At 44.2% G+C, this 23,460-nt stretch overlaps 1 protein-coding gene across 3 annotated transcripts; it reads left to right on the top strand.

The window, feature by feature from the left end:
- Positions 1–74: 74 nt before the first annotated feature.
- On the top strand, positions 75–23,018 carry ghitm (growth hormone inducible transmembrane protein). 3 transcript variants are annotated; one of them, XM_070865853.1, is made up of 10 exons: positions 84–164; positions 2,810–2,944; positions 4,096–4,281; positions 10,922–11,024; positions 12,545–12,656; positions 17,411–17,552; positions 18,800–18,908; positions 19,152–19,340; positions 19,429–19,600; positions 22,732–23,018. In XM_070865853.1, the coding sequence occupies exons 3-10, from the start codon at positions 4,150–4,152 to the stop codon at positions 22,817–22,819; spliced, it is 1,047 nt and encodes a 348-aa protein (XP_070721954.1). In that variant the 5' UTR covers positions 84–164; positions 2,810–2,944; positions 4,096–4,149; the 3' UTR covers positions 22,820–23,018. The 3 variants fall into 3 exon arrangements, with proteins under 3 accessions (XP_070721953.1, XP_070721954.1, XP_070721952.1); XM_070865851.1 differs by having other exon boundaries at positions 2,810–2,948; XM_070865852.1 differs by lacking the exon at positions 2,810–2,944 and having other exon boundaries at positions 75–164.
- The last annotated feature ends 442 nt before the right edge of the window (positions 23,019–23,460 follow it).

Below are 23,460 nucleotides of genomic sequence, written 5' to 3'. Positions count from 1 at the left end.
GCCCAATCACAGGCGGCCGCCTCACGCGCACCAATCAGAGCAAAGGCTGAGCGCCCTGGGGCATTGTGGGAAGTGGGGTACGCGAGGCGGGTTGTTGGGACGCATGCGCAGAGTGGGCGGGAGAACATTCCGGAAAAGCGAGACCGCGAGTGGCGCAGCGAGAGGTGAGGGGCCCGGGCTTCGTGTGTGAGAGAGTGTGGGGGGCCCGGGGACAGGCTCAGTGTGTGTGGTGGGGGCGGGAGCGGGGCACGGCTCACCCCGGCTATCCCCAGCTGCCTGAGCCCTCAGTACCGCGGGTGTTGAGTTGGAAGCAGTGCTGAGGTTGCTGTGCCGTGCCAGGCCAGGCCACCTTGGCTGGGATGTTTCAGCCTTCTCCAGTGCCCAGTAACGTGTCTGTTCCCCAGTCTGAAATCAGTGTAGCTCAGTCCTGTCGCTTGTCAGTGTGTTTCCTTTTACTCCGATGAACGTACTGTAGAATTCCCCTTTACATTGTGTGTGTTTTTTTTTTGCAAATATAATGCTATTACAATGCTGTGATTGTGTTAATATTTGCCCCTCATTCTGTGCTGAATGGGAGGACAGGATTGGATTTGCCGGGTGACACAGCGTTGCATCATGAATGTCCTCCTGTGTTCACTGCTCCAGTACCCAATGTTACTGCAGTGATGCATAATCAAAACTGATGAGTCACATGTCGTTGAGATTGAGATCACTTGACTGAAATGACCTTCAGTTTCTCACCGTTATTGTTGCCGTTGAACTTTTTATAGAAGGGAGTGTTTTGTAAGATTGATTTATTTGGGAAAAGAATTAGTGCCAGCCATGGCTCAGTGGGTAGCTCACTTGCCTCTGAGTCTTGAGCACAAAAATCCAGGCTGACACTCTCGTGCAGTGCTGAGGGAGCGCTGCACCGTCGGATATGCTGTCTTTTGGATGAGACGTTAAACCGAGGCCCCATCTTCTCTCGGGTGGATGTAAAAGATCCCATGGTGCTATTTCGAAGAGCTGGGGAGTTCTCCCTGGTGTCCCGGCCAATATTTATCCCTCAATCAACACAACAAAAACAAATTATCTGGTCATTATCACATTGCTGTTTGTGGGAGCTTGCTGTGCGCAAATTGGCTGCCACGTTTCCCACATTACAACAGCGACTATACTCAAAGTACTTCATTGGCTGTAAAGTGCTTTGCGATATCCGGTGGCCGTGAAAGGCGCTATATAAATGCAAGTCTGTCTTTTTTCTTTTGCAACAATAAATCATTGTATCGTCAAACAGCTGGTACTTTACCATAATTAAAAACAGAAAATGCTGGAAATACTCAACAGGTCAGGTAGCATCTGTGGAGAGAGAAACAGAGTTAATGTTTGAGGTTGGTGACCTTTTGTCAACCTTATTATTTACTTGTAAAGCCGATAGACATTGCAGCCATTCCATTCAAAACCATTCATCAGCGATTCATTGCATAACCAGTTAATCTGCTTTGGGAGGATGTTGGCCAAGACACTAGTAGAAATTCATGTTGTTTCTATAGCATCCTGGGATCTTAGATCGCCCATCTGAACCACTGAAACTGGTAGCAAAGGCCACGGTTCACTGCCCCATGCACAGGATAACACCTCTGACAGTGTGATACTCAATACTGCCCTGGAGTTCTCAAATCTGGAGTGCACTTGAACTCAGTCGTTGAGCATATTCACGACAGAGATCGATAGATTTTTAGATACTAATGGAACCAAGGGATATGGGGATCGGACGGGAAAGGAGTTGAGGTAGAAGATCAGCCATGATTTTATTGAATGGCAGAGCAGGCTCGAAGAGCCAAATGGCCTACCCCTGCTCCTATTGTGCTCACTGACCTACATTGGCGTCTGGTTAAGCAATGCCTTGATTTCAAAATTCTCATCCTTGTTTTTAAACCCCTCCATGGCCTCGCCCCTCCCAATCTCTGTAATCTCCTCCAGCCCCACAGCCCCTGAGATGTCTGCGCTCCTCTAATTCTGCCCTCCTGAGCATCCCTGATTATAATCGCTCCACCATTGGTGGCCGTGCCTTCTGTTGCCTAGGCCCCAAGCTCCCTGCCTAAACCTCTCCGCCTCTCTACCTAACTTTCCTTCTTCAAGATGCTCCTTAAAACCTACCTCTTTGACCAAGCTTTTGGTCACCTGCACTAATTTTTACTTATGCGGCTCGTTGTCAAATTCATATTTTTTTGATCTCGTAATGCTCCATGAAGCGCGTTGGGATGTTTCACTACGTTAAAGGTGCTATATAAATACTACTTGTACAGTATTTCTTATTTATGAACCCACACCCTTCTCTAGCTCTGAGGCAAGAGTGTTGCAACTGAGCTAAGCTGATAGTTTTACTGGAAATACTGCACATCTTGCAATGCAGATTTGCAGAGTGTAACATTCCTTGATACATTGCAACACATTTCAATTATTCTGTTTCTTTAATTTATTCTTTCCCAGAACCTCAAAACCAGGCAGCTCCTTTCCCTCTGTCTTTTCTTTTGTGCAACAACTGCAGGCTTTTAAAACCCAAGTTTAACATTACTACCTTCTGATTTACCTCATCTATTCTTTCTGACTTCGGCTGTTGTGTCTTGCACTATAGACCATACCCCTCATTTGGTATCCTCTATTTTCTCAACTCCTATCTATTTGGAACTACACTCTCTTGCAGAGGTATGACGTGTTGTATACACTCTGTTAGTAACTATAGAACACTCCTATAATACGTTGTATGTTGAAAGATTACATATTTACTGTTTGTTACAGAGGATCAATGCTCCTTTCTAACACACAGGGTGATCCACAAACTATGATGTGATGCAAGGCATTAATAACTCGTGGGATTAAGATGACATCAATAAATGGGAAGAGTGAAGTTCAACCAATGTCGTCATCCACCTGAACGTTGCTTACTGCCTTAGAATTCACTGTGGGTGTGTTTAACTTTGAATGTTCATATTTTTGCTGGAGAAGTAAGCAGAGGTGACCACAATCAAACCAGATGACTAAACAAGCTGTGATGAGGAATGTATTTATTGGTACTATCGGGGGAGACAATGCACCTTCTCTGTATCAAACACTATCTTCAATTACAAGGTGCTTGTACATGAAACTCAAAGTTAGCATGCAGGTACAGCAGGTGATTAGGAGAGCAAATAGAATATTGGCCTTTATTGCAAAGGGGATGGAATATAAAAGTAAGGAAGTCCTGCTACAAATGTACAGGATATTCGTGCGACCACACCTGGAGTACTGCATACAGTATTGGTCTCCGTATTTAAGGAGGGATATACTTGCATTGGAGGCAGATCAGAGATGGTTCACGAGGTTGATTCCTGAGATGTGAAGAAAGGTTGAGCAGGTTGGGCCTTTACTCATTGGAGTTTAGAAGGAGTCTAGAACTAGGGAGCATAGTCTTGGAATAAGGGATCGCCCATTTAAAACAGAAATGAGGAGAAATTTCTTCTTTCAGATGGTCGTGAATCTTTGCAATTATTAAAACATATAAGATTCTGAGGAGGTTTGACAGGTAGATGCAGAGAGGATGTTTCCGCTCATGGAGGAGTCTAGAACTAGGGTGCATAGTCTCCGAATAAGGGGTCGCCCATTTAAAACGGAAATGAGGAGAAATTTCTTCTTTCAGAGGGTCGTGAATTTTTGGAATTCTCTACCCCAGAGAGCAGTGAAGGCTGGGTCATTGAATATATTTAAGTTGAAATAGATTTTTGAAAGATAAGGAAGTCGAGGGTTATGGGGAGAGAGCAGAGAAGTGGAGTTGAAACCAGGATCGGATTAGCCATGTTATTGAATGGTGGAGCGGGCTCAAGGTGCCAGATAAACTACTCCTGCTCCTATTTCTGATGTTCTTCTGTGCTCTAACTGAGTTGACTGAAATTTAGAGGAATGCAGATTTCTTTAGAATTGAAGCAATGAGATGAAAGTTTTAAAAACATTAATTATTAAAGGTACTGGAACACAAGACAGTCTCACCCTACTCATCAAAGATGGAGCTTTCTAGGGGTTATTCAGCAATATTGCTCACTGAAAACCCATATTGTACGGTGTTTTCAATCTCTGCAGGCTCCTAACAGCATTTCTTGGCAGTTACCGATCTGATTTAGATGCTGTGACATCATGTTGGTGGCAAGATTGACTTGTCTGAGGAGTTTACCGGCACTGAACCTGCGGCCTGTTCTCACGCAGGGGAGTCCAGCATGGAAGAGTCGCAACTTGAAGGCTACTCAGTGGCTTCTTCAACCCAAGCAGGTGAGTCCAAGTTATCAGTCACTCGAAATAAAGTGGTTCCATAATGGTGAACATGCTGTGCCCAGTTGAATAGGTGTCCAGGTCAGGACAATGTGTGATTTAAAGGGAAATTGGAGAGGATGAAGTTCCCATGACATTGCTGCTTCTGTCCAGTCTTGTCTGTGCTGTCATAGCCAGAGAATCTCCTGCAATGGCTTCACCTCCCACCCCCGAGACATTACATTATCCCAATGTTCTATCCTTGGTCCCCCCTTTGTATTTCTCATCTACATGTAGATGTTTTATTAATACATTAAGAGCAAGAGGATAACAAAAGTAGGGCTTATTAGAGACCATAAACATAACCTGTGTGTGGAGGCGGAAGATGTGGGTATGGTTCTTAATGAATGCTTTGCATCTGTTTTCACAAAAGAGAGGGGCGATGCAGACATTGCAATCAGGGAGCAGGAGTGTGAAATATTAGATGAAATAAGCATAGCGGAGAGGAAGTATTGAGGGGTTTAGTAGCTTTGAAAGTGGATAAATCCCCAGGCCCGGATGAAATATATCCCAGGCTGTTAAGAGAAACAAGAGAAAAAATAGCAGAGGCTCTGGCCATCACCGATCCTCTCTGCCTACAGGTGTGATGCCAGAGGACTGAAGGACTGCTAATGTTGTAACGTTGTTTAAAATGGAAGAAAGGGGTAGACCGAGTAATTACAGGCCAGTCAGCCTAACCTCGGTGGTGGGAAAATTATTGGAAAAAATTCTGAGGGACAAGATAAATCTCCATTTAGAAAGACACGGATTAATCAAGGACAGTCAGAATGGATTTGTTAAGGGAAGGTCGTGTCTGACTAACTTGATTGACCCTCCTTGTTACCTCCTCAAAAAATTCAATGAGGGTAGTGTGTTTGATGTAATGTATATGGATTTTAGCAAGGCTTTTGATATGGTCCCACATGGCAGACTGTTTCCAATGGATTTCCACAGGGCACAGTACTAGATCCCTTGCCATTTGTGTTATATGTCAATGATTTAGACTTCAATGCAGGGGGTATGATTAAGATGTTTGTAGATGATTGGCCATGTGGTCGATAGTGAGGAAGGAAGTTGTAGGTTGCAGGAAGATGTCAATGAACTAGGTAGGTGGACAGAACAGTGGCAAATGGAATTCAATCCAGAGAATTGAATGTGAGATAATGCATTTGGGGAGGGCCAACAAGGCAAAGGAATACACAATAAATGGTAGGACACCGAGAAGTGTAGATGAACAGAGGGACCTTGGAGTCCATGTCCACAGATCCCTGAAGGTAGCAGGTCAGGTAAATAAGGTGGTTAAGAAGGCATACGGAATGCTTGCCTTTATTAGCCGAGGCATAGAATATAAGAGCAGGGAGGTTATGCTTGAACTTGTATAAACCACTAGTTAGGCCACAGCTAGAGTACTGCGTGCAGTTCTGGTCACCACATTACAGGGAGGATGTGATTGCACTAGAGAGGGTGCAGAGGAGATTTATGAGGATGTTGCCTGGACTGAAGAATGTTAGCTATGAGGAAAGATTAGATAGGCTGGGGTTGTTTTCTTTGGAACAGGGGAGGCTGAGGGGAGACCTTATTGAGGTGCATAAGATTATGAGGGGCCTAGATAGAGTGGATAGGAAGGACCTATTTCCTTTAGCAGAGGGGGTCAATAACCAGGGGACATAGATTTGAATTAATTAGTCGGAAGTTTAGAGGGCATTTGAGGGGAATTTTTTTCACCCAGAGGGTGGTGGAGGTCTGGAACTCACTGCCTGAAAGGGTGGTAGAAGCAGAAACCCTCACCACATTTAAAAATATAAAAACAGATAGCAAGAGTTTCTACAGGTATATAAAAAGGAAGAGTCTGGCTAAAGTAAATGTTGGTCCCTTAGAGGATGAGACTGGGGAATTAATAATGGGGAACAGGAAAATGGCAGAGACTTTGAACAAATATTTTGTATCGGTATTCACGGTAGAAGACACTATAAATATCCCAATAATGGATAATTAAGGGGCTAAGGGGAGGGAGGAACTTAAAACAATCACTATCACTAAAGACTAAAGAAGTAGTACTTGGTAAAATAATGGGACTAAATGTGGACAAGTCCCCTGGACCTGATGGCTTGCATCCTAGGGTCTTAATAGAAGTGACTGCAGAGATAGGGGATGCATTGGTTGTAATCTACCAAAATTCCCTGGATTCTGGGGAGGTCCCAGCGCATTGGAAAACCGCAAATGTAACGTTCCTATTTTTAAAAAAGTAGGCAGACAGAAAGCAGCAAACTATAGACCAGTTAGCCTAACATTTGTTGGGAAAATGCTGGGGTCCATTATTAAGGAAACAGTAGCAGGAAATTTGGAAAAGCATAATAGTCAAGCAGAGTTAACATGTTTTATGAAAGGGAAATCATGTTTGACAAATTTGCTGGGAGTTCTTTGAAGATGTAACGTCATCATCATAGGCAGTCCCTCGAAATTGAGGATGGAGTATAAAAACAGAGAAGTCTTGCTACAACTGTACAGGGTATTGGTGAGGCCACATCTAGAGTACTGCGTACAGTTTTGCTCTCCGTATTTAAGGAGGGATACTTGCATTGGAGGCAGTTCAGAGAAGGTTCACTAGGTTGATTCCTGAGATGAAGGGGTTGACTTATGATGAAAGGTTGAGCAGGTTGGGACTATACTCAATGGAGTTTAGAAGAATGAGAGGTGATCTTATAGAAATGTGTAAGATTCTGAGGGGGCTTGAAAGGGTAGACTCAGAGAATCTAGAACTAGGGACCATAGTTTCAGAATAAGGGGTCGCCCATTTAAAATTGAGATGAGGAGGAATTTCCTCAGAGTTGTAAATGTGTGGAATTCTCTGCTCCAGAGAGCTGTGGAGGCTGGGTCATTGAACATATTTTAGGTGGAGGTAGACAGATTTTTGAATGATAAGAAAGTGAAGGGTTGTGGGGAGCGGGCAGGGAAGTGGAGCTGAGCCTAAGCCAGACCAGCCAAGATTTTATTGAATGGTGGAGCAGGCTTGAGGGGCCAAATGGCCTACTCCTGCTCCTATTTCTTATGATCTTATGTTCTTAAAATGTACTTGGATATGCACTTGGAGTGCCGTAACCTACAGACAAAAAGCAGGAAACTATAGACCAGTTAGCCTAATATCTGTGGTTGGAAAAGTTGGAGTCCATTATTAAAGAAGCAGCAGCAGGACATTTGGAAAAGCATAATTCAGTCAGGCAGAGTCAGCATGGATTTATGAAGGGGAAGTCATGTTTGACAAATTTGCTGGAGTTCTTTGAGGATGTAACGAACAAGGTAGATAAAGGGGAACAAGTGGATGTGGTGTATTTGGACTTCCAGAAGGCATTTGACAAGGTGTCACGTAAAAGGTTACTGCATAAGTTAAAAGTTCATGGGGTTGGGGGTAATATATTAGCATGGATAGAGGATTGGCTAGCTAACAGAAAACAGAGAGTCGGGATAAATGGTTCATTCTCGGGTTGATAATCAGGTGCCGCAGGGATCAGTGCTGGGACCCCATTTACAATCTATATTAATGACTTGGATGAAGGGACCGAGTGTAATGTAGCCAAGTTTGCTGACGATACAAAAATGGGAGGAAAAGCAATGTGTGAGAAGGACACAAAAAATGTGCAAAAGGACATAGATAGGCTAAGTGAGTGGGCAAAAATTTGGCAGATGGAGTATAATGTTGGAAAGTGTGAGGTTATGCACTTTGGCAGAAAAAAATCGAAGAGCAAGTTATTATTTAAATGGAGAGCATTTTTCAAAGTGCTGCAGTACAGCGGGACCTGGGGGTCCTGGTGCATGAAACACAAAAGGTTAGTATGCAGGTACAGCATAGTGATCAGGAAGGCCAAAGGCCTTTATTGCAAAAGAGATGGAGTATAAAAGCAGGAAAGTCTTGCTACAGTTATACAGGCTATTGGTGAGGCCACACCTAGAATACTGCATACAGTTTTGGTTTCCATATTTAAGAAAGGATATACTTGCTTTGGAGGCAGTTTAGAGAAGGTTCACTAGGTTGATTCTGGAGATGAGGGGTTGACTTATGGGGAAAGGTTGAGTAGGTTGGGCCTCTACTCATTGGAATTCAGAAGAATGAGAGGTGATCTTATCAAAATGTATAAGATTATGAGGGGGCTTGACAAGGTGGATGCAGAGAGGATGTTTACACTGATAGGGGAGACTAGAACTAAGGGGCATAATCTTAGGATAATGGGCTGCCCATTTAAAACTGAGATGAGGAGGAATTTCTTCTGAGGGTTGTAAATCTGTGGAATTCGCTGCCTCAGAGAGCTGTGGAAGCTGGGTCATTGAATAAATTTAAGACAGCGATAGACAGTTTCTTATCCGATAAGGGGATATGGGGAGCAGGCAGGGAAGTGAACCTGAGTACATGATCGGATCAACCATGATCTTATTAAATGGTGGAGCAGGCTCAAAGAAAAGAAAGAAAGGAAAGATAGATAACGAAAGTAAACTTGCGCAAAACATAAAAACAGATAGTAAAAGCTTTTACCGATATATAAAACGGAAGAGAGTGACTAAAGTAAATGTTGGTCCCTTAGAAGATGAGAAGGGGGATTTAATAATGGGAAATGTGGAAAAGGCTGAGACCATAAACAATTATTTTGCTTCGGACAAAAACCATGCCAAAAATTGCTGGTCACGGGAATGTGGGAAGGGAGGACCTTGAGACAATCACTATCACTAGCGAGGTAGTGCTGGACAGGCTAATGGGACTCAAGGTATTGGATCAGGGGCTAAAGTTTGGAGTTTCTGGCAGGTGCTGAACAGGATAGCTTTGGTCTTGCCAGCGCTGACCTGCAAATAGTTCTGACCCATCCATTGATGTTGAACATACAATTGGACAGTTCATTGGCAGTTGTGGAGCGAGAAAGCTGGATATGGTCAGTGACCTATCAAAATTGAAAGATTGGATAGGCTGGGTTTATTTTCTTTGGAAAAGAGAAGGCCAAAGGGAGACCATATTGAGGTGTATAAAATTATATGGGGCGTAAATAGAGTGGATAGGACAGACCTTTTTCCCTTAATAGAGGGGTCAACAACCAGGGGGCATAGATTTAAAGTAATTGGTAGGAGGTTAGAGGGGATTTGAGGGGAAATTTCTCTACCCAAAGGGTGGTGGGGGTCTGGAACTCGCTTCCTGAAAGTGTGGTAGAGGCAGAAACCCTCACCACATTTTTTAAAGTACTTGGATGTGCACCTGAAGTGCCGTAACATACAAAGCTACGGACCAAGAGCTGGAAAGTACGATTAAGCTAGATAGCTCTTTGTCAGCCGGTGCAGACACGATGGGCCGAAATGGCCCCCTTCCATGCTGTAAATTTCTATGATTCTATGAAAATTGACCCCGCGCTATCGATAATATCATTGAAGGACAACCTAGTATGCAGAATACAAGTGGGCAAAGATGGCTGCTGCTCTTCAATGAGCCGATACTGTAGAAGGTTGCATTTCTCCCGCTTGGCATTCCAAATACCACACGTCAGTCCTGCCATCACGGGTATCAATCGGGAACTTTCACTGCACTCCTTCAATAGCAAGAACGTCCTTCCTCAGATTAGGAGACCAAAACTGAACATAATATTCCAGGTGAGGCCTCACCAAGGTCCTGTATAACTGCAGTAAGACCTCCCCTGCTCCTATACTCAAATCCCCTTAGCTATGAAGGCCAGCATACCATTTGTCGCCTTGTACCTGTATGCCAGCTTTCAATGGCTGATGAACTATGACACCCAGGTTTCGTTGCACCTCCCCTTTTCCTAATCTGCCGCCATTCAGCAATGAATGCAGTGGATAACTAATGCCAGTTTACACATTGTGCTGCTCCTCAATGCCGTCCGTTAACTATCAGTTGATACAAGCTGATCCTAGCCGTAGTTTCAATCATCGCTGGGAGAGGACCAATCGAGTGGTCCTACAGAACTCCAGCCCAAATAGCTCTGGCAATGAGACACTGGTGAACATTAGTGAATACTGTAGTGTATGAGGAGAGACTGGGCCTTTATACATTGGAGTTTAGAAGGATGAGAGGGGATCTCATAGAAACTGATAAGATTCTGACGGGACGGGACAGGTTAGAATGTTCCCGATGTTGGGGAAGTCCAGAACCAAGGGACACAGTCTTAGGATAAAGGGGTAGGCCATTTAGGACTGAGATGAGGAGAAACTTCTTCATTTAGAGAGTTGTTAACCTGTGGAATTCCCTGCCACAGAGTGTTGTTGATGCCAGTTCATTGGATGTATTCAAGAGGGAGTTAGATATGACCCTTGCGGCTAAAGGGATCAAGGGGTATGGAGAAAAAGCAGGAAAGGAGTACTGAGGGAATGATCAGCCGTGATCTTATTGAATGGTGGTGCAGGCTTGAAGGGCCGAATGGCCTACTCCTGCACCTATTTTCTATGTTAACTGCTCATAATTGCAAGCCCAACAGAAAAGGCAATTAAATGGTTGGTGGTATAAATGGAGTTGGGCTGTGTTTGGAGAGGGCTCTCACTTTCCACTTTCTCTCCCTATTTTTATGTGTGTCTCTCTCTTACTTCACAATGCACACTACTGAACCAGTAATAACATTCTTTGTTCCTGTTCCAGAATTATGCCACCAAGTCCCGTGTTGGTGTGCGGCGGGCGAAAACACTGCGTGAAAAGATGAAGGAAGTAATGCTCAGCCCTTCGCTGGAGACTGCAGCAAAATGTAAGTCCGAGATTCAAGAGAATGTCCTTGTGCAAATATTCATGGTTTTAAAAGTGAGGCAGTGTTACTTGTAACCTGAAGTTAGTATATTGTAGAGGAAATATACTTGCGACACCTTGGAACTCCAGTCTTCAATATAAGGCATGTCCGCACTGGCAAATGAAGCACTTTTTGTCCATCCAGCACCCATTTGTGTTGTATTTGATGGTTCATCCCCTGATTCCCCCACCCACACCCCATCAGTTTGAGCTTTTCCCAGCTCCCTGTTATTTCTCTCGCACTGTTCCTTCTCTATATCTGTGATCTAATCCATCATCCTATCCTATGTTCATTAGCGTTCTTCAGAGCGCACAACCATCATTCCTCTGAGGGAGATAGTGGAATCACTTCACTTTGATCTCCATGGAGCATGAAAACTCCGATTTCTATCAAAACCCTCTTCCTGCAATTCACCAAATAACTCCTACCTCTCACAGTTAGGTCCACCCTTAATCCTCCTCCTTATTTTGATATTCTTGGCCTTGCCACTTATTTTAAATGGAGCCCTCACAACACCTCTATAATATGATGGCCCTGCTTGCATGGAGACTGGTGGTTTTCTTCTTGCCAAAAAAACATATTTTCTCTCAGCAGCTCTGAAGTCCGAATCTTGCCGAACTACTCCCATAATGTCAGGCTGTGCCAGCAACACACTCCAGGACAGGGTATAGGATCAAAGCTTGTCAGCGGTTAAATGACCCTCTCCTTTCCAATCCCTCTCTCCATTGTAAGCTTCTCTGAGTTTATTCTGCACTGCTGAGACCATCGCTCTTCTTCAGTTTTCCTCTCTCCTTCCTAAGTTACAAATTCAGCCCTACGCACGCGTCCTCTTCTCTGTATCCTCACTTAAAACAAAGCTCACCGCATCAGCTCCAAATCCTAACTCATTCTTTTCCCAGATGTCAAAATTATGGAATCCTTGCTTTGCTCAAAGCACCTCTTACAATCTAGTCTTATAAAACCAGAACTTAACTGATTACTAATCACTGCTTCCTGATTTCCACCTAATCTTGACAGCTTTCATGATGTCTTGAAACTCGGGCGCTTGGCTCTTTGTCTAGGCTACTCAAGGTTTTTTTTTTTAAAGAGATGTGTTAATATTGAGAACGTCCAGGTCAGGTATAGCATGGGTTAAATAACATCCAAGTTCTGTCCACTGTATGGGGCACTCCCAAGTTAGATGCGAGGTAACGTTTTCTCTATGCCATTCCTATAATAAGCTTTAAACTTGTCTGATTTCAGTATTTACTATCTTGGTGACCCTTGAGTCCACTAAATCTGTATTATGGCCCATTGTGTACTGTGGACTAGTATCCATAAGAGCCAAGCAGGCTAGATTGTCTCAAATCTACATTTAATGTAATGACTCTGAACTGACACACTGTGTTGCCTGATGTGCTCATTAGACCTTTTGATTCTACTGATATTCAGTTAGCTTGTAACACAGTGTGTTCTGACAAATCTGAACTGTTGTGTTTCAGTTGACAACACTGGAAGATTGTTTGTAGCTGGAGGAGCGGCTATTGGTCTTGGAGCACTTTGTTACTATGGATTGGGAATGTCCAACGAGATTGGAGCCATTGAGAAAGCTGTGTAAGTATATTGTGGAATAACAGAACAATTTGCCAGACATTTAGCTTCTCCAGAATATTGTTGATTTTAAACGATTGGGTTGTTTAGCTACATGTAATGTTCAGGGTAGATGTTCAGATTTCAGTCTTCGCCATATGGTAACGATTTCTTGCCCTGCCCTCAACTGAGCCCGGTCCTGTGCCTCGTACAGTCACAACTGAGCCCGGTCCTGTGCCTCGTACAGTCACAACTGAGCCCGGCCCCGTGCCTCGTACAGTCACAACTGAGCCCGGCCCCGTGCCTCGTACAGTCACAACTGAGCCCGGCCCCGTGCCTCGTACAGTCACAACTGAGCCCGGCCCCGTGCCTCGTACAGTCACAACTGAGCCCGGCCCTGTGCCTCGTACAGTCACAACTGAGCCCGGCCCTGTGCCTCGTACAGTCACAACTGAGCCCGGCCCTGTGCCTCGTACAGTCACAACTGAGCCCGGCCCTGTGCCTCGTACAGTCACAACTGAGCCCGGCCCTGTGCCTCGTACAGTCACAACTGAGCCCGGCCCTGTGCCTCGTACAGTCACAACTGAGCCCGGCCCTGTGCCTCGTACAGTCACAACTGAGCCCGGCCCTGTGCCTCGTACAGTCACAACTGAGCCCGGCCCTGTGCCTCGTACAGTGCCCAGTGTTGACTTTGCAGTAGGGGTCACTGGGTGGTGATCAGCATAGGAATCCGAGCTTCTGCAGTCCTGCCCTGCCTCACTCGAGCTAGAGGCACTGAGGCTAATTGTAGGAGGTGCACTACCACCCTATCTGTGACCAGCATGGGAATCAAACCTGGGACCCTCGAGTGTATGGCTGAGAAGCACGCAGGGCATTTAGCTTACAGACTCATGAATTTTAAAAAAAAAGTAATATCCTCCCTCTGTGGTAACATTTTAACTTTTAGTCTGCGTGGCAAGTTTTTGACAACTTCACAATGCAAACTTTGGGTTCTTTGGAATTAGTTAGAGGGTATAGACAAAATAAACATCAATATTTAGCATATCACTAATTGTACAAGGAGAACAAAGCCTAAAGCTCCAAGAGAGGGCAAAAAGACAGTTTAGATTCAATTACTTTGTGCAAAAGTTGGTGAGTGTTCGGAATGGACTGCCAAAGAATTGTGCCAGCATTTTCGAGAGAGAGCTGGGGACAGAGGTCTGGAATAAGTACCCTGGTGGGAAATGCCTATGTGAGGTATCATGGAGTCTGGTACCAGACAGATGGACGAAAATGGTCTCTTCCAGTCGTGTACATTCCTGTGTAACCATCATGAATTATTGCAGGCAAAGTTGACTAACTGTGTGTGAAGAGCTTTGTACAGTGGGAGGCAGCACATCAGATCCTTTTGCTAAGGTTGCTGCTTTGAGATTAATATTACTTGTAGAGATTGTAAATTTTAAGAAGTTGTCCTTCATAAAGGAAGCAAAGAAAGGTTCAACTCCTTTGCCATAATTATTGTGGACTGGAAAGAGAAGTGAGGAGAACTTGTGTTCCAAGATAACAGACAATAGGTTATTTCAGATGGCCCCATTTCATTTATCTCTGGCTGTCTCCTCAGGCATTGTTGTGTTCCCTTGCTCCGTGCCTGGTAAATAGTTTCAGAGGGCAGACAAGTGGTGCTGTGAAATCAGCTGCCAGAAGGCATGCCGAGCAAGCGCAGGGAAAACTTGCTTCCTGTCACTGCTCTATCCTGCTTGGAACATTTCTTTCAGTGGCTCAAGCCTGCAGGGAACTTGTCTGCTGAGGTATCTGGTTGACTGGTTCAGGTGTTAGCATTCAGGTACAACAAGCAATTAGGAAAGTAAATGGTTATGTTAGCCTTTATTACAAAGGAATTGGAGTGCAAGAGTAAATAAGTCTTACTGCAATTATATAAGGCCCTGGTGAGAACACACCTGGAGTATTTGGTCTCCTTATCTAAGGAAGGATATACTTGCCTTGAAGGGAGTGCAATGAAGTTTCACCAGACTGATTCCTGCGATGAAGAGAGTATCCTATGAGCAGAGATCGAGTAGACTCGGCCTATATTTCCTAGAGTTTAGAAGAATAAGTGGTGATCTCACTGAAACATACACAATTTTTACAGGGTAGATGCAGGGAGGATGTTTCCCCTGGCTGGGGAATCTAGAACCAGGGCTCACAGTCTCACAATAAGGAGTCGACCATTAGGACTGAGATGAGGAGACATTTCTTTACTCAAAGGGTTGTGAATCTTTGGAATTCTCTACCCCAGAGGACTGTGGATGCTCAGTCCTTGAGTATATTCAAGACAGAGATCGATAGTATTTTGGATAGTAAGGGAATTGAGGGACATGGGGATAGTGCAGGAAAGTGGAGTTGAGGTAGAAGATCAGCCATGATCTTATTGAATGGCGGAGCAGGCTCGAAGGGCCAAATGGTCTAATCCTTCTATTCTGTTCTTGTGTGAGGTAAGTGAAAATAAAGAAGAAAAATCCTGTGCTTTTCTCCTCTGCCCCAAGATGTTAACCTTTGCTGGGCTGCAGTTCCACAAGTGCCAACAGCCTGCCAGTGCCCCAGACACATGGCCATCCTTCATTTGTGACTCCAGTCAGTAAGTGTTGGTGGGATATTGAGCCGTGGAGGCCGTCACAACCAAGCTTGATCCTGTTCTGGCCCAACCTATACACAGTTTTGCTTTTGTCAATGCAATTAGCCAGTGACAATTCTTGTCTTTACATTAAAGCTGACGGTTAGGATTAAACACCTTATTGACAATTATCACTAAGCTGAGATTGACCTTTGAAATAACGAGATGAGGTTAAGACAAATGATTTCAATGACAAAAGCAGAAGTGCTCAGTAATTTACAACTTTTGGAACAGATGTTGGAAACTGAAGCTGATGAATAATGTTTTAGTGATTTTTAAATTCCTGATTATTTCACATGGCCTCTGAAACAACCGACATTTTTAGAAAAAGAATTCTTGATAAAAGTAGAGTAAAAATATGGAATGCAAAATTAAACCTGGAGTTTCTTTTTCCCCCCAAGACCAAGATCAAAATCAAAGTTCAGGAACAAAAGACTGGACTAAAATTAGCACTATATTTCCTATGTAAACGACTAAAATATGATCAAAATCCACAAACGTGACAAATATAAAACTAAAACTGAAATTACACTTCTAGGATTGAAATAATACGGTTATACAATCCTTCTTTAGCATGGTCCTACTCGACTTGTCTGTGCCTTTTGACACGGTTGATCACACCATCATCTTCCAACGCCTCGCCACCATTATCCAGCTGGGTGGGACTGCATTTGTTTTGTTCCATTCTTATCTATCTAATCATAGCCAGTGAATCACTTGCAATGGCTTCTCTTCCTGCTCCCGCACCATTACCTCTGGTGTCCCCAGGGTTCTATCCTTGGCCCCCTCCTATTTCTCATCTACATGCTGCCCCTTGGTGGCATTACCTGAAAACACAGCGTCAGTTTCCACATGTATGCTGACGACACCCAGCTCTACCTCACCACCACCTCTCCCGAACTAATCTCTCTCTCTCTCTCTCTAAATTGTCAGACTGTTTGTCCGACATCCAGTACTGGATGAGCAGAAATTTTCTGCAACCATCTATTGGGAAGGCTGAAGCTCTTCGCTGGCCTCCCATCTTCTGCCCGCCCTAAACTTAAGCTCATCCAAAATTCTGCTGCCCATGCCCTAACTTGCACCAAGTTCCATTCACCTATCACACCTGTGCTCACTAACCTACATTGGCTCCTGGTTGAACAACACCTCAGTTTTTAAAAATTCTCCTCCTTGTTTTCAAATCCTTCCATGGCCTCGCCGCTCCCTATTTCTGTAACTTCCTCCAGCCCGCAATCCTCCCTCCCCCCGAGATCTCTGCATTCCTCCAATTCTGGCCTCTTGAGCATCCCTGATTATAATCGGTCCACCATTGACAGCCATGCCTTCAGCTGCCGAGACCCCAAGCTCTGGAATTCCCTCACTAAAGCCTCCTCCTTTAAGACCCTCCTTAAAACCTACCTCTTTGATCAAGCTATTGGTCATCTGCCGTAATATCTCCTTATGTGGCTCAATGTCAGATTTTGTTTAATAATGTTCCTGTGAAGCGCCTTGGGATGTTTTCCTAGGTTAATGGTGCTACATAAATGCAAGTTGTTGGTGACTTGGTAGCTCTCAGTTCCAGGGTCCCTGGCTGGTTGTTATCCCTTCACTAATCAGAGACCAACTGTAGCACCCAAATTCTATTCTGACTGAGATCAGCTAGCTCAGCATGGCGGCGAAGCTGGGACTTCCTTGGACTGTTTGATCTAGAGTTACAGTAGCTGGTGTGACATCACCACTGACACCTGGGCGACCCTGGTCGCAGACCACCGAGGTGGAGAAAGTGCATCCGGGAGGGCGTTTAGCTCTTCGAGTCTCAACGCAAAGAGCGTGAGGAGGTCAAGCACACGCGGAAGGAGCGCGCGGCAAACCAGCCCCATCAACCCCTTCCCTCGACGACTGTCTGTCCCACCTGTAACAGGGTCTGTGGCTCTCGTATCGGACTGTTCAGCCACCAAAGAAATCACTTTGGGAGTGGAAGCAAGTCTTCCTCGATTCCGAGGGACTGCCTATGATGATGATGACAGTAGCTGGTGTCCTTACCCACTGTGGCTGTGGGGAGGGAGGGAGGGAGGGGGGTTGGGGAGAAATCTTTTCATCCAGTATTTGGACTTGTGAAATGCCACTAACTCGATGATGTGTCCTGCAGCATCTGGCCACAGTATGTGAAGGAGAGGATCCATGCCACATACATGTACTTTTCAGGAAGTGTCGGGCTGACTGCACTGTCTGCTGTGGCCATCAGCAGATCACCAGCCATCATGAATCTGATGACGAGGAGTTCCTTTCTGGTAAGTTGTTGAGAGCAATCGCAAGCATTTATTTCCTACTTGTTAATCGTGAAGTGACTTGGCAAATCCTCCATAATAATATGCTGATGTTTGATGAGTGAATACCTTTGAAGGACGCTTGTTAAGCCGTCTTGAAGATTTTCTCCCGTCTAAGAAAGGATTGTCGCATACCTTTTATTTTGCTAAATATTTACTATTTGTCAATTATTCCTTATCCCAAGTTACAGCTTTATTGAGCCAGCCAATTCTGATGAGTTTGTAAATGCTTCACTAATTTTGTTTAGTGCTGTAACTTTCTATGTTTCTTGCCATATTGGCAGACTTTACTTTGACTGTATAAATTATCCCAGAAACCAAGTGAATTCTTCCCACAGAAGGAAGACAAATTCATATCCATACTTTGTTTTTCAAGTTTCTAATATTTATATAACACTTCCTGATCTTGAAGATATCTCCTGGTACAAATCCGAACTATTCAGACAAGCGCTGGCCAAATAGATAGACTTCTCTTTAAATCTGAGAACTTTTCCATGTAATACATGTTCGCCATCATGTGCAGCCAGATGCAAATTGGTGGCGTCTGAGGTTAAAGGGAACCAGAGTCTGTAGAGAACTAGGCATGCCAGTATAACTACTGGGTATTTGTTGAGCCAAGGCCTGGTAAATATCAGCTACAATACTCTACCTCCTCCTATGTAGGGAATTCTGAGGCATTGCATCCACTCCAAGGTTGGGGTGCAGTTGACATAATTTAAATCCACTGCAGATCACCATTTGGATATCTCCCTCTGCTGGCACAGTTTCGAGTCTTACCTCTGGTAGACCTGTATTTGATTTTTAATGCCCTATTTGTCACTGTGGAGCAGTGTAAATCCAGTAATTAAAACTAAGCATAACGGCTTTAAAACAGTTCAGTTGTTGAAGTGTGAAGGTTACCTTTGTTGGTAACTTCCCCCAGGCACTTGTGCTTAAGGTACGTGTATGCACATCTCTGTTTTTAACAAGAGCTCACTGAGAAATGTTTTATTTGTGGTTGAATTAATTTATTAATTGTTGAAAAAGAATTCAAAATTTTTGTTTTGGTCAGTCGTTCTGAGAAAGAACTGCCCACAGACAACATTATACTAGTTTGTTTTTAAGGATCAAATGAAAAAGATTAATTCCCAGAGATAGTTGGTGTGTAGCATTCTGCAGATTGGTTTATGCATGATGTTAGAAACGATTGTTTTTTCCCTCATTGTTAACAGGCCATAGGAGCAACATTTGCAGCAATGATCGGAGCAGGTATTTTGGTGAGATCTCTACCCTACGAAACAGGGCTGAATGCTAAGCACCTAGCCTGGATGTTACATGCTGGTGAGAAATGTGTTGGACTGTTTGGTTTGTTGCAAACTGGTTAATATCTGTTAGAATTTTGGACAAAGGAATTTTGTGGCATAATTATATTAGTATTTGCACAATGTACTTTCAAGGACCTTTTTTGTTATTTGGATGTTTTGGCGCCCAAAGCTAATTGTAAAGGGAAGCGGGATGTTTCTGCATAAGCTGAGTTTCAATGGTATTTGGGATTTACCAAGCCGTGTTTTTGTTTTTATACAGGTGTGATGGGAGCTGTGGTTGCTCCAATGACACTTCTCGGTGGCCCCTTACTGATCCGAGCCGCCTGGTACACAGCAGGTATTGTGGGTGGTCTCTCCACCGTTGCCATGTGTGCCCCCAGTGAAAAGTTCCTGAACATGGGTGGACCTTTGGCTGTAGGGCTCGGGCTGGTTTTTGCTTCCTCCATAGGTAAGTGGCTTGGGTGAGAGTGCACGTAACTGAGCATTTAATCAATTTTTGGCCCAATTCTCATTGGTAAATTCATGTACTCTTTCAGGCTCCATGTTCCTGCCCCCTACCTCTGCATTCGGTGCTGGTCTGTATTCTGTAGCTATCTATGGAGGCCTGGTTCTTTTTGGCATGTTCCTGCTGTATGATACCCAGAAGGTGATTAGACGTGCAGAGACCTACCCAGTATATGGTGTTAAGAAATTTGATCCCATTAATGCGTAAGTATTGTACCTTTTTTCTTTGAAGGAACTTTCATTTCTATAGCACCTTTCACATCCTCGAAACACTGGAACCACTTGCAGCCAATGAAATACTGCTGAAGTGTAGTCACTCTTGTAATATAGGGAAACTAACTGCAATGAGTTTAATGACAAGATCATCTGTATTGGTGATGTTGGATTAAGGATAACTGTTGGCCAGGTCACCAGGAAAACTTTGAGTAGTGCCATGGGATCTTTTACACCCACATAGGAGGGGAGGCATTATTATCTCATTATTACATTAATGAAATTTCCTGAAACTTATACACCAATAATTTCATAACCAAAGCACCGTGCATGCACCTCCTGTTTCTCATATACGTGCTGCTCTTCGGTGACATCATCCGAAGACATGACATCAGGTTTGACATGTACGCTGACAACGCTCAGGTCTATCTCACCACCATCTCTCCTGAGCCCACCACTGCCTTTGTGCTGACTGACATCTAGTCCTGGGCGGACGCAATTTCTTCCAATCAAACATTGTGAAGACCGAGGCCATCATCTTCACTCCCGCCGTGAATTCCATTCCATCGTCACTGACTCCATCCCCCTCACTAGCCATTGTCTCAGGCTGAACCAGACTATTCATACCCTTGGCATCTTATTTGACCCTGAGCTGAGCTTCTGACCCCATATCCTCTCCATTGCAAAGACCGCCTACTTCATCGACATTATATCGCTTTTCTTTGCTCCTGCCTTAGCTCATCTGCTGAAAACCTCATCCGTGCTTTTTTTAACCTCCAGAATCGACTATTCCAATGCTCTCCTGGCCGACCTCCCGTCTTCCACCCTCCATAAAGTTGGGCTCGTCCAAAACTTTGCTCGTATCCTAACTCGTACCAAGTTCCATTCACCCCTCAGCCATGTGCTCATTGACTCCCAGTCCACCAATCCCATGATTTTAAAATTCTCATTCCCATGTTCAAATCCCTCCATAGCCTCGCCCCTCCCTATCTCTGTAAGTTCCTACAATCCTCCAATGACTCTACCTTCCTCCAACCATGGCCTCTTGTGCATCCCCATCTCCCTTTGTCCACCATCTAGGCCCTAAGCTCTAGCGCTTCCTCCCGAAACCTCTCTGCCTTTCCACCTCGATCTCATAATTAAGGTGCTCCTTAAAATCTACCTCTGACCAAGCTTTTAGTCACCTTTTTGAATATCTCCTTCACAAAAGAAAAATATTACAGATGCTGGAAATCTGAAATGTAAACAGAAAATGCTGGAAACACTCAGCAGGTCAGGCAGCCTCTGGAGAGAGAAACAGAGTTAACGTTTCAGGTCGATGACCTTTCATACACCTTCACCTAATCATGAGTCACATAGGGACAACCAACCACTCCAGTTTGACAGATTTACCTTATGGAGCCCGATATTTGGCCAAGATAGCTACGACATGCCTGAAGTTGAACGATGTAATGAGTCATAGTTACTTTGTCAGTTACCGTGCCACCTTGAACTCGTACCAATGCCGCATGGTTGGGAAGCTCAGAAAAGCAGCCGAGGTCACTGCTGCCAGAGGGGTTTGTTTAAACGCCGGTCTAGCATATTCCACTTGCTCGTTTAGGGCAACGGACAGTTAGAAATAATATCCTTTTGCATTCAACACCATGAGTCTTCATAATAACATACACAGATCCCACAACCCACGATCTAGATTCTTTTAAGGAGTATCTTTACTGAGCAAATAGATTCTAGCAAATGATCCAAAACATGTCTTGGCCAGTTGTGTACCTGAGACAATATGCCTTTCAGTTACTTATTAATCATGGGTTCTTGGGTGACAATCAATGCCATACCATCCGTTTTCCACATTTCTCTTGAGAGGCACCCTTGCATTTTCAGGAGGGAGTGATCTTTGAGCCAAGCCAAGGCTATTGATGCTGAACACGGCCAACTGAGCGCATGTGCCATCCACGGTCCTGTGCTAGACAGAAGTGAGTGATGGAATTCATGCCAAAGTCCCTGTCACAGTGTGTCTGGCTGAAAGCCATTGTTTCAGCCTGTTGAGTCTCGGGACATTCAAGGCAGGCTTGGTCACGCTGTCAAAGCAACTGGGTCAATCTAATGGTTTGTTTGGGCTGATATTTGGTATTCCACTTGCTCAACACTATCTTATTTTGGGAGTTCCTCCTCCACTTGGCTTCCAAATCTGAATCGTGCATTGGATAAGTTACTTCTCCGTATCCCTTTCGATTTGAGTTTTCTCAACCACCAGTCATCTCTGTTCTCCTCACCATCTTTTTCTGTGCTATCCGTGTTCACTGCAACGGGAAATTACTCCACTTACCAATCTTTTCTAGATTTGTCTAGTCTCCGAGGAACACAGCTGTTACACTCAAAGCTATTATTCTTTTGGTACACAGATTCTCCCTGTTTCCTATGCTCTTGGGTGCACTCCTATAAGCTATTCCTTTAGGATGTTCCATATCAAACTACTCTAGCTTTTAATTCGAGTCTGTTCTCTTCCCAGAACTAATGCCTCTAGCTCCTCCAAGATCCAAATAATACAGGGGTTTCTGGTCGGAACCGAATAACGTGGCTTTGTTCTTGCTAATATTTAGCTGAAGGATGTTCTGTCCTATCCATGCCTGTGTTGGCTAGGCAGCCAGATAGCATATGTAACAGTTGTAGAGTCGAGGCAAGTGCCGGAGAGATAAAGTTGGGTGTTGTCAGCATACATGTAAAAACTGATCCTGTGCTGCTACATAATATCACCGAGGGGATCTAACCATGGAGCACACTGGAAGTAACCTGTAGGTGTGGGAGGAGTGCCACGAGTACAGCCCACCCTCAGTAGCCTATCAAAGTGGCCATCCTTCATGTGTAAGCCCAGACAGTTGGGTTATTCAACTATGGATATAACATAATTGACCCAGTCCTCATCTGACATCCACAGTCTCGCATTTTCTAGGTGGTGTCATTGGTCAAGAGTTATTCGTGGGCACCCTTCCTGACTGATTTACTGAGCCAATGATCGAATCTCTGCTGAGACCCCAATTGAGAGATGCTGAGATTTGTACTTTAGTCCAGTATGAAGTTACTTTGTTTGGTCTGTTAGTGTTAACATTTGTGCTGCTTTGTTGTAGATGCATGGGGATTTACATGGATACGTTAAACATCTTCATTCGAGTCGTAGCTATACTGTCGAACAGTGGCACCAACAGGAGGAAGTGATGGGAAAAGAGACTGCCTGAATGTGGAGTACTACCTGCGAATCTGCTTTCCATAGTGTATAAATCGTGTGATCACCATTAGGTTGTACCTGCTAATCGGAAGGAACCAAGTGTAACCCTCTGCTGAAAGAACTCATGACAAAGACTTGGAGCTTTGCACCTCCTTTGTTCTCTGAGGAATAAAATCGATGTTCTAATGAGATATATTGTGTTCTGTGTATAAAAGATTTCCGTGTGTACATGACTTTATTTTGAAGATTAGAAAGCCATTTTCCTGCAGTTTTAAAAATGTTACCTTCTGTTGAACTGCTTCCATTTGAATAAAGTCTTATCAGTTCTAACTGAGAATACATGAAAAAGAAGTAGCAACCTTCTGGACATTTTACATCACGCTCTAATGTTGTGGGAGAAGATGATAAGAGTGCATTTGAATTGTGACCAGCTGCCTTGAGCTGAAAACCAACTACAACCGATCTGAGCTTCGGGTGCAAGCACTGCTCATGTGGCCATTCTGTGTTTGGACGATTGGGTGACAAATTATCTACTCTTGGGACAACCTTCAGTTGTAGATGGCCGTGTACCAGATTCACCACAATAAACAGAAGCTGGAGCAGGCCATAAGGCCCCTCGCAGCTGCTCTGC

The sequence above is a fragment of the Pristiophorus japonicus genome, chromosome 22 (genome assembly GCF_044704955.1).
Source record: "Pristiophorus japonicus isolate sPriJap1 chromosome 22, sPriJap1.hap1, whole genome shotgun sequence".
NCBI classification, from domain to species: domain Eukaryota; kingdom Metazoa; phylum Chordata; class Chondrichthyes; family Pristiophoridae; genus Pristiophorus; species Pristiophorus japonicus.
Note: the sequence above shows the minus strand (reverse complement) of the source record. Positions and strands in the feature narration are given on the sequence as shown.

Bases quoted from the DNA above. Each gene is read 5' to 3' on its own strand.
- ghitm (XM_070865852.1), top strand. From the start codon at position 4,150: ATGTTGGTGGCAAGATTGACTTGTCTGAGGAGTTTACCGGCACTGAAC. The intron at 11,025-12,544 runs GTAAGTCCGAGA...GTTGTGTTTCAG, and splicing joins GCTGGAGACTGCAGCAAAAT to TTGACAACACTGGAAGATTG. The intron at 19,341-19,428 runs GTAAGTGGCTTG...GTACTCTTTCAG, and splicing joins GGTTTTTGCTTCCTCCATAG to GCTCCATGTTCCTGCCCCCT.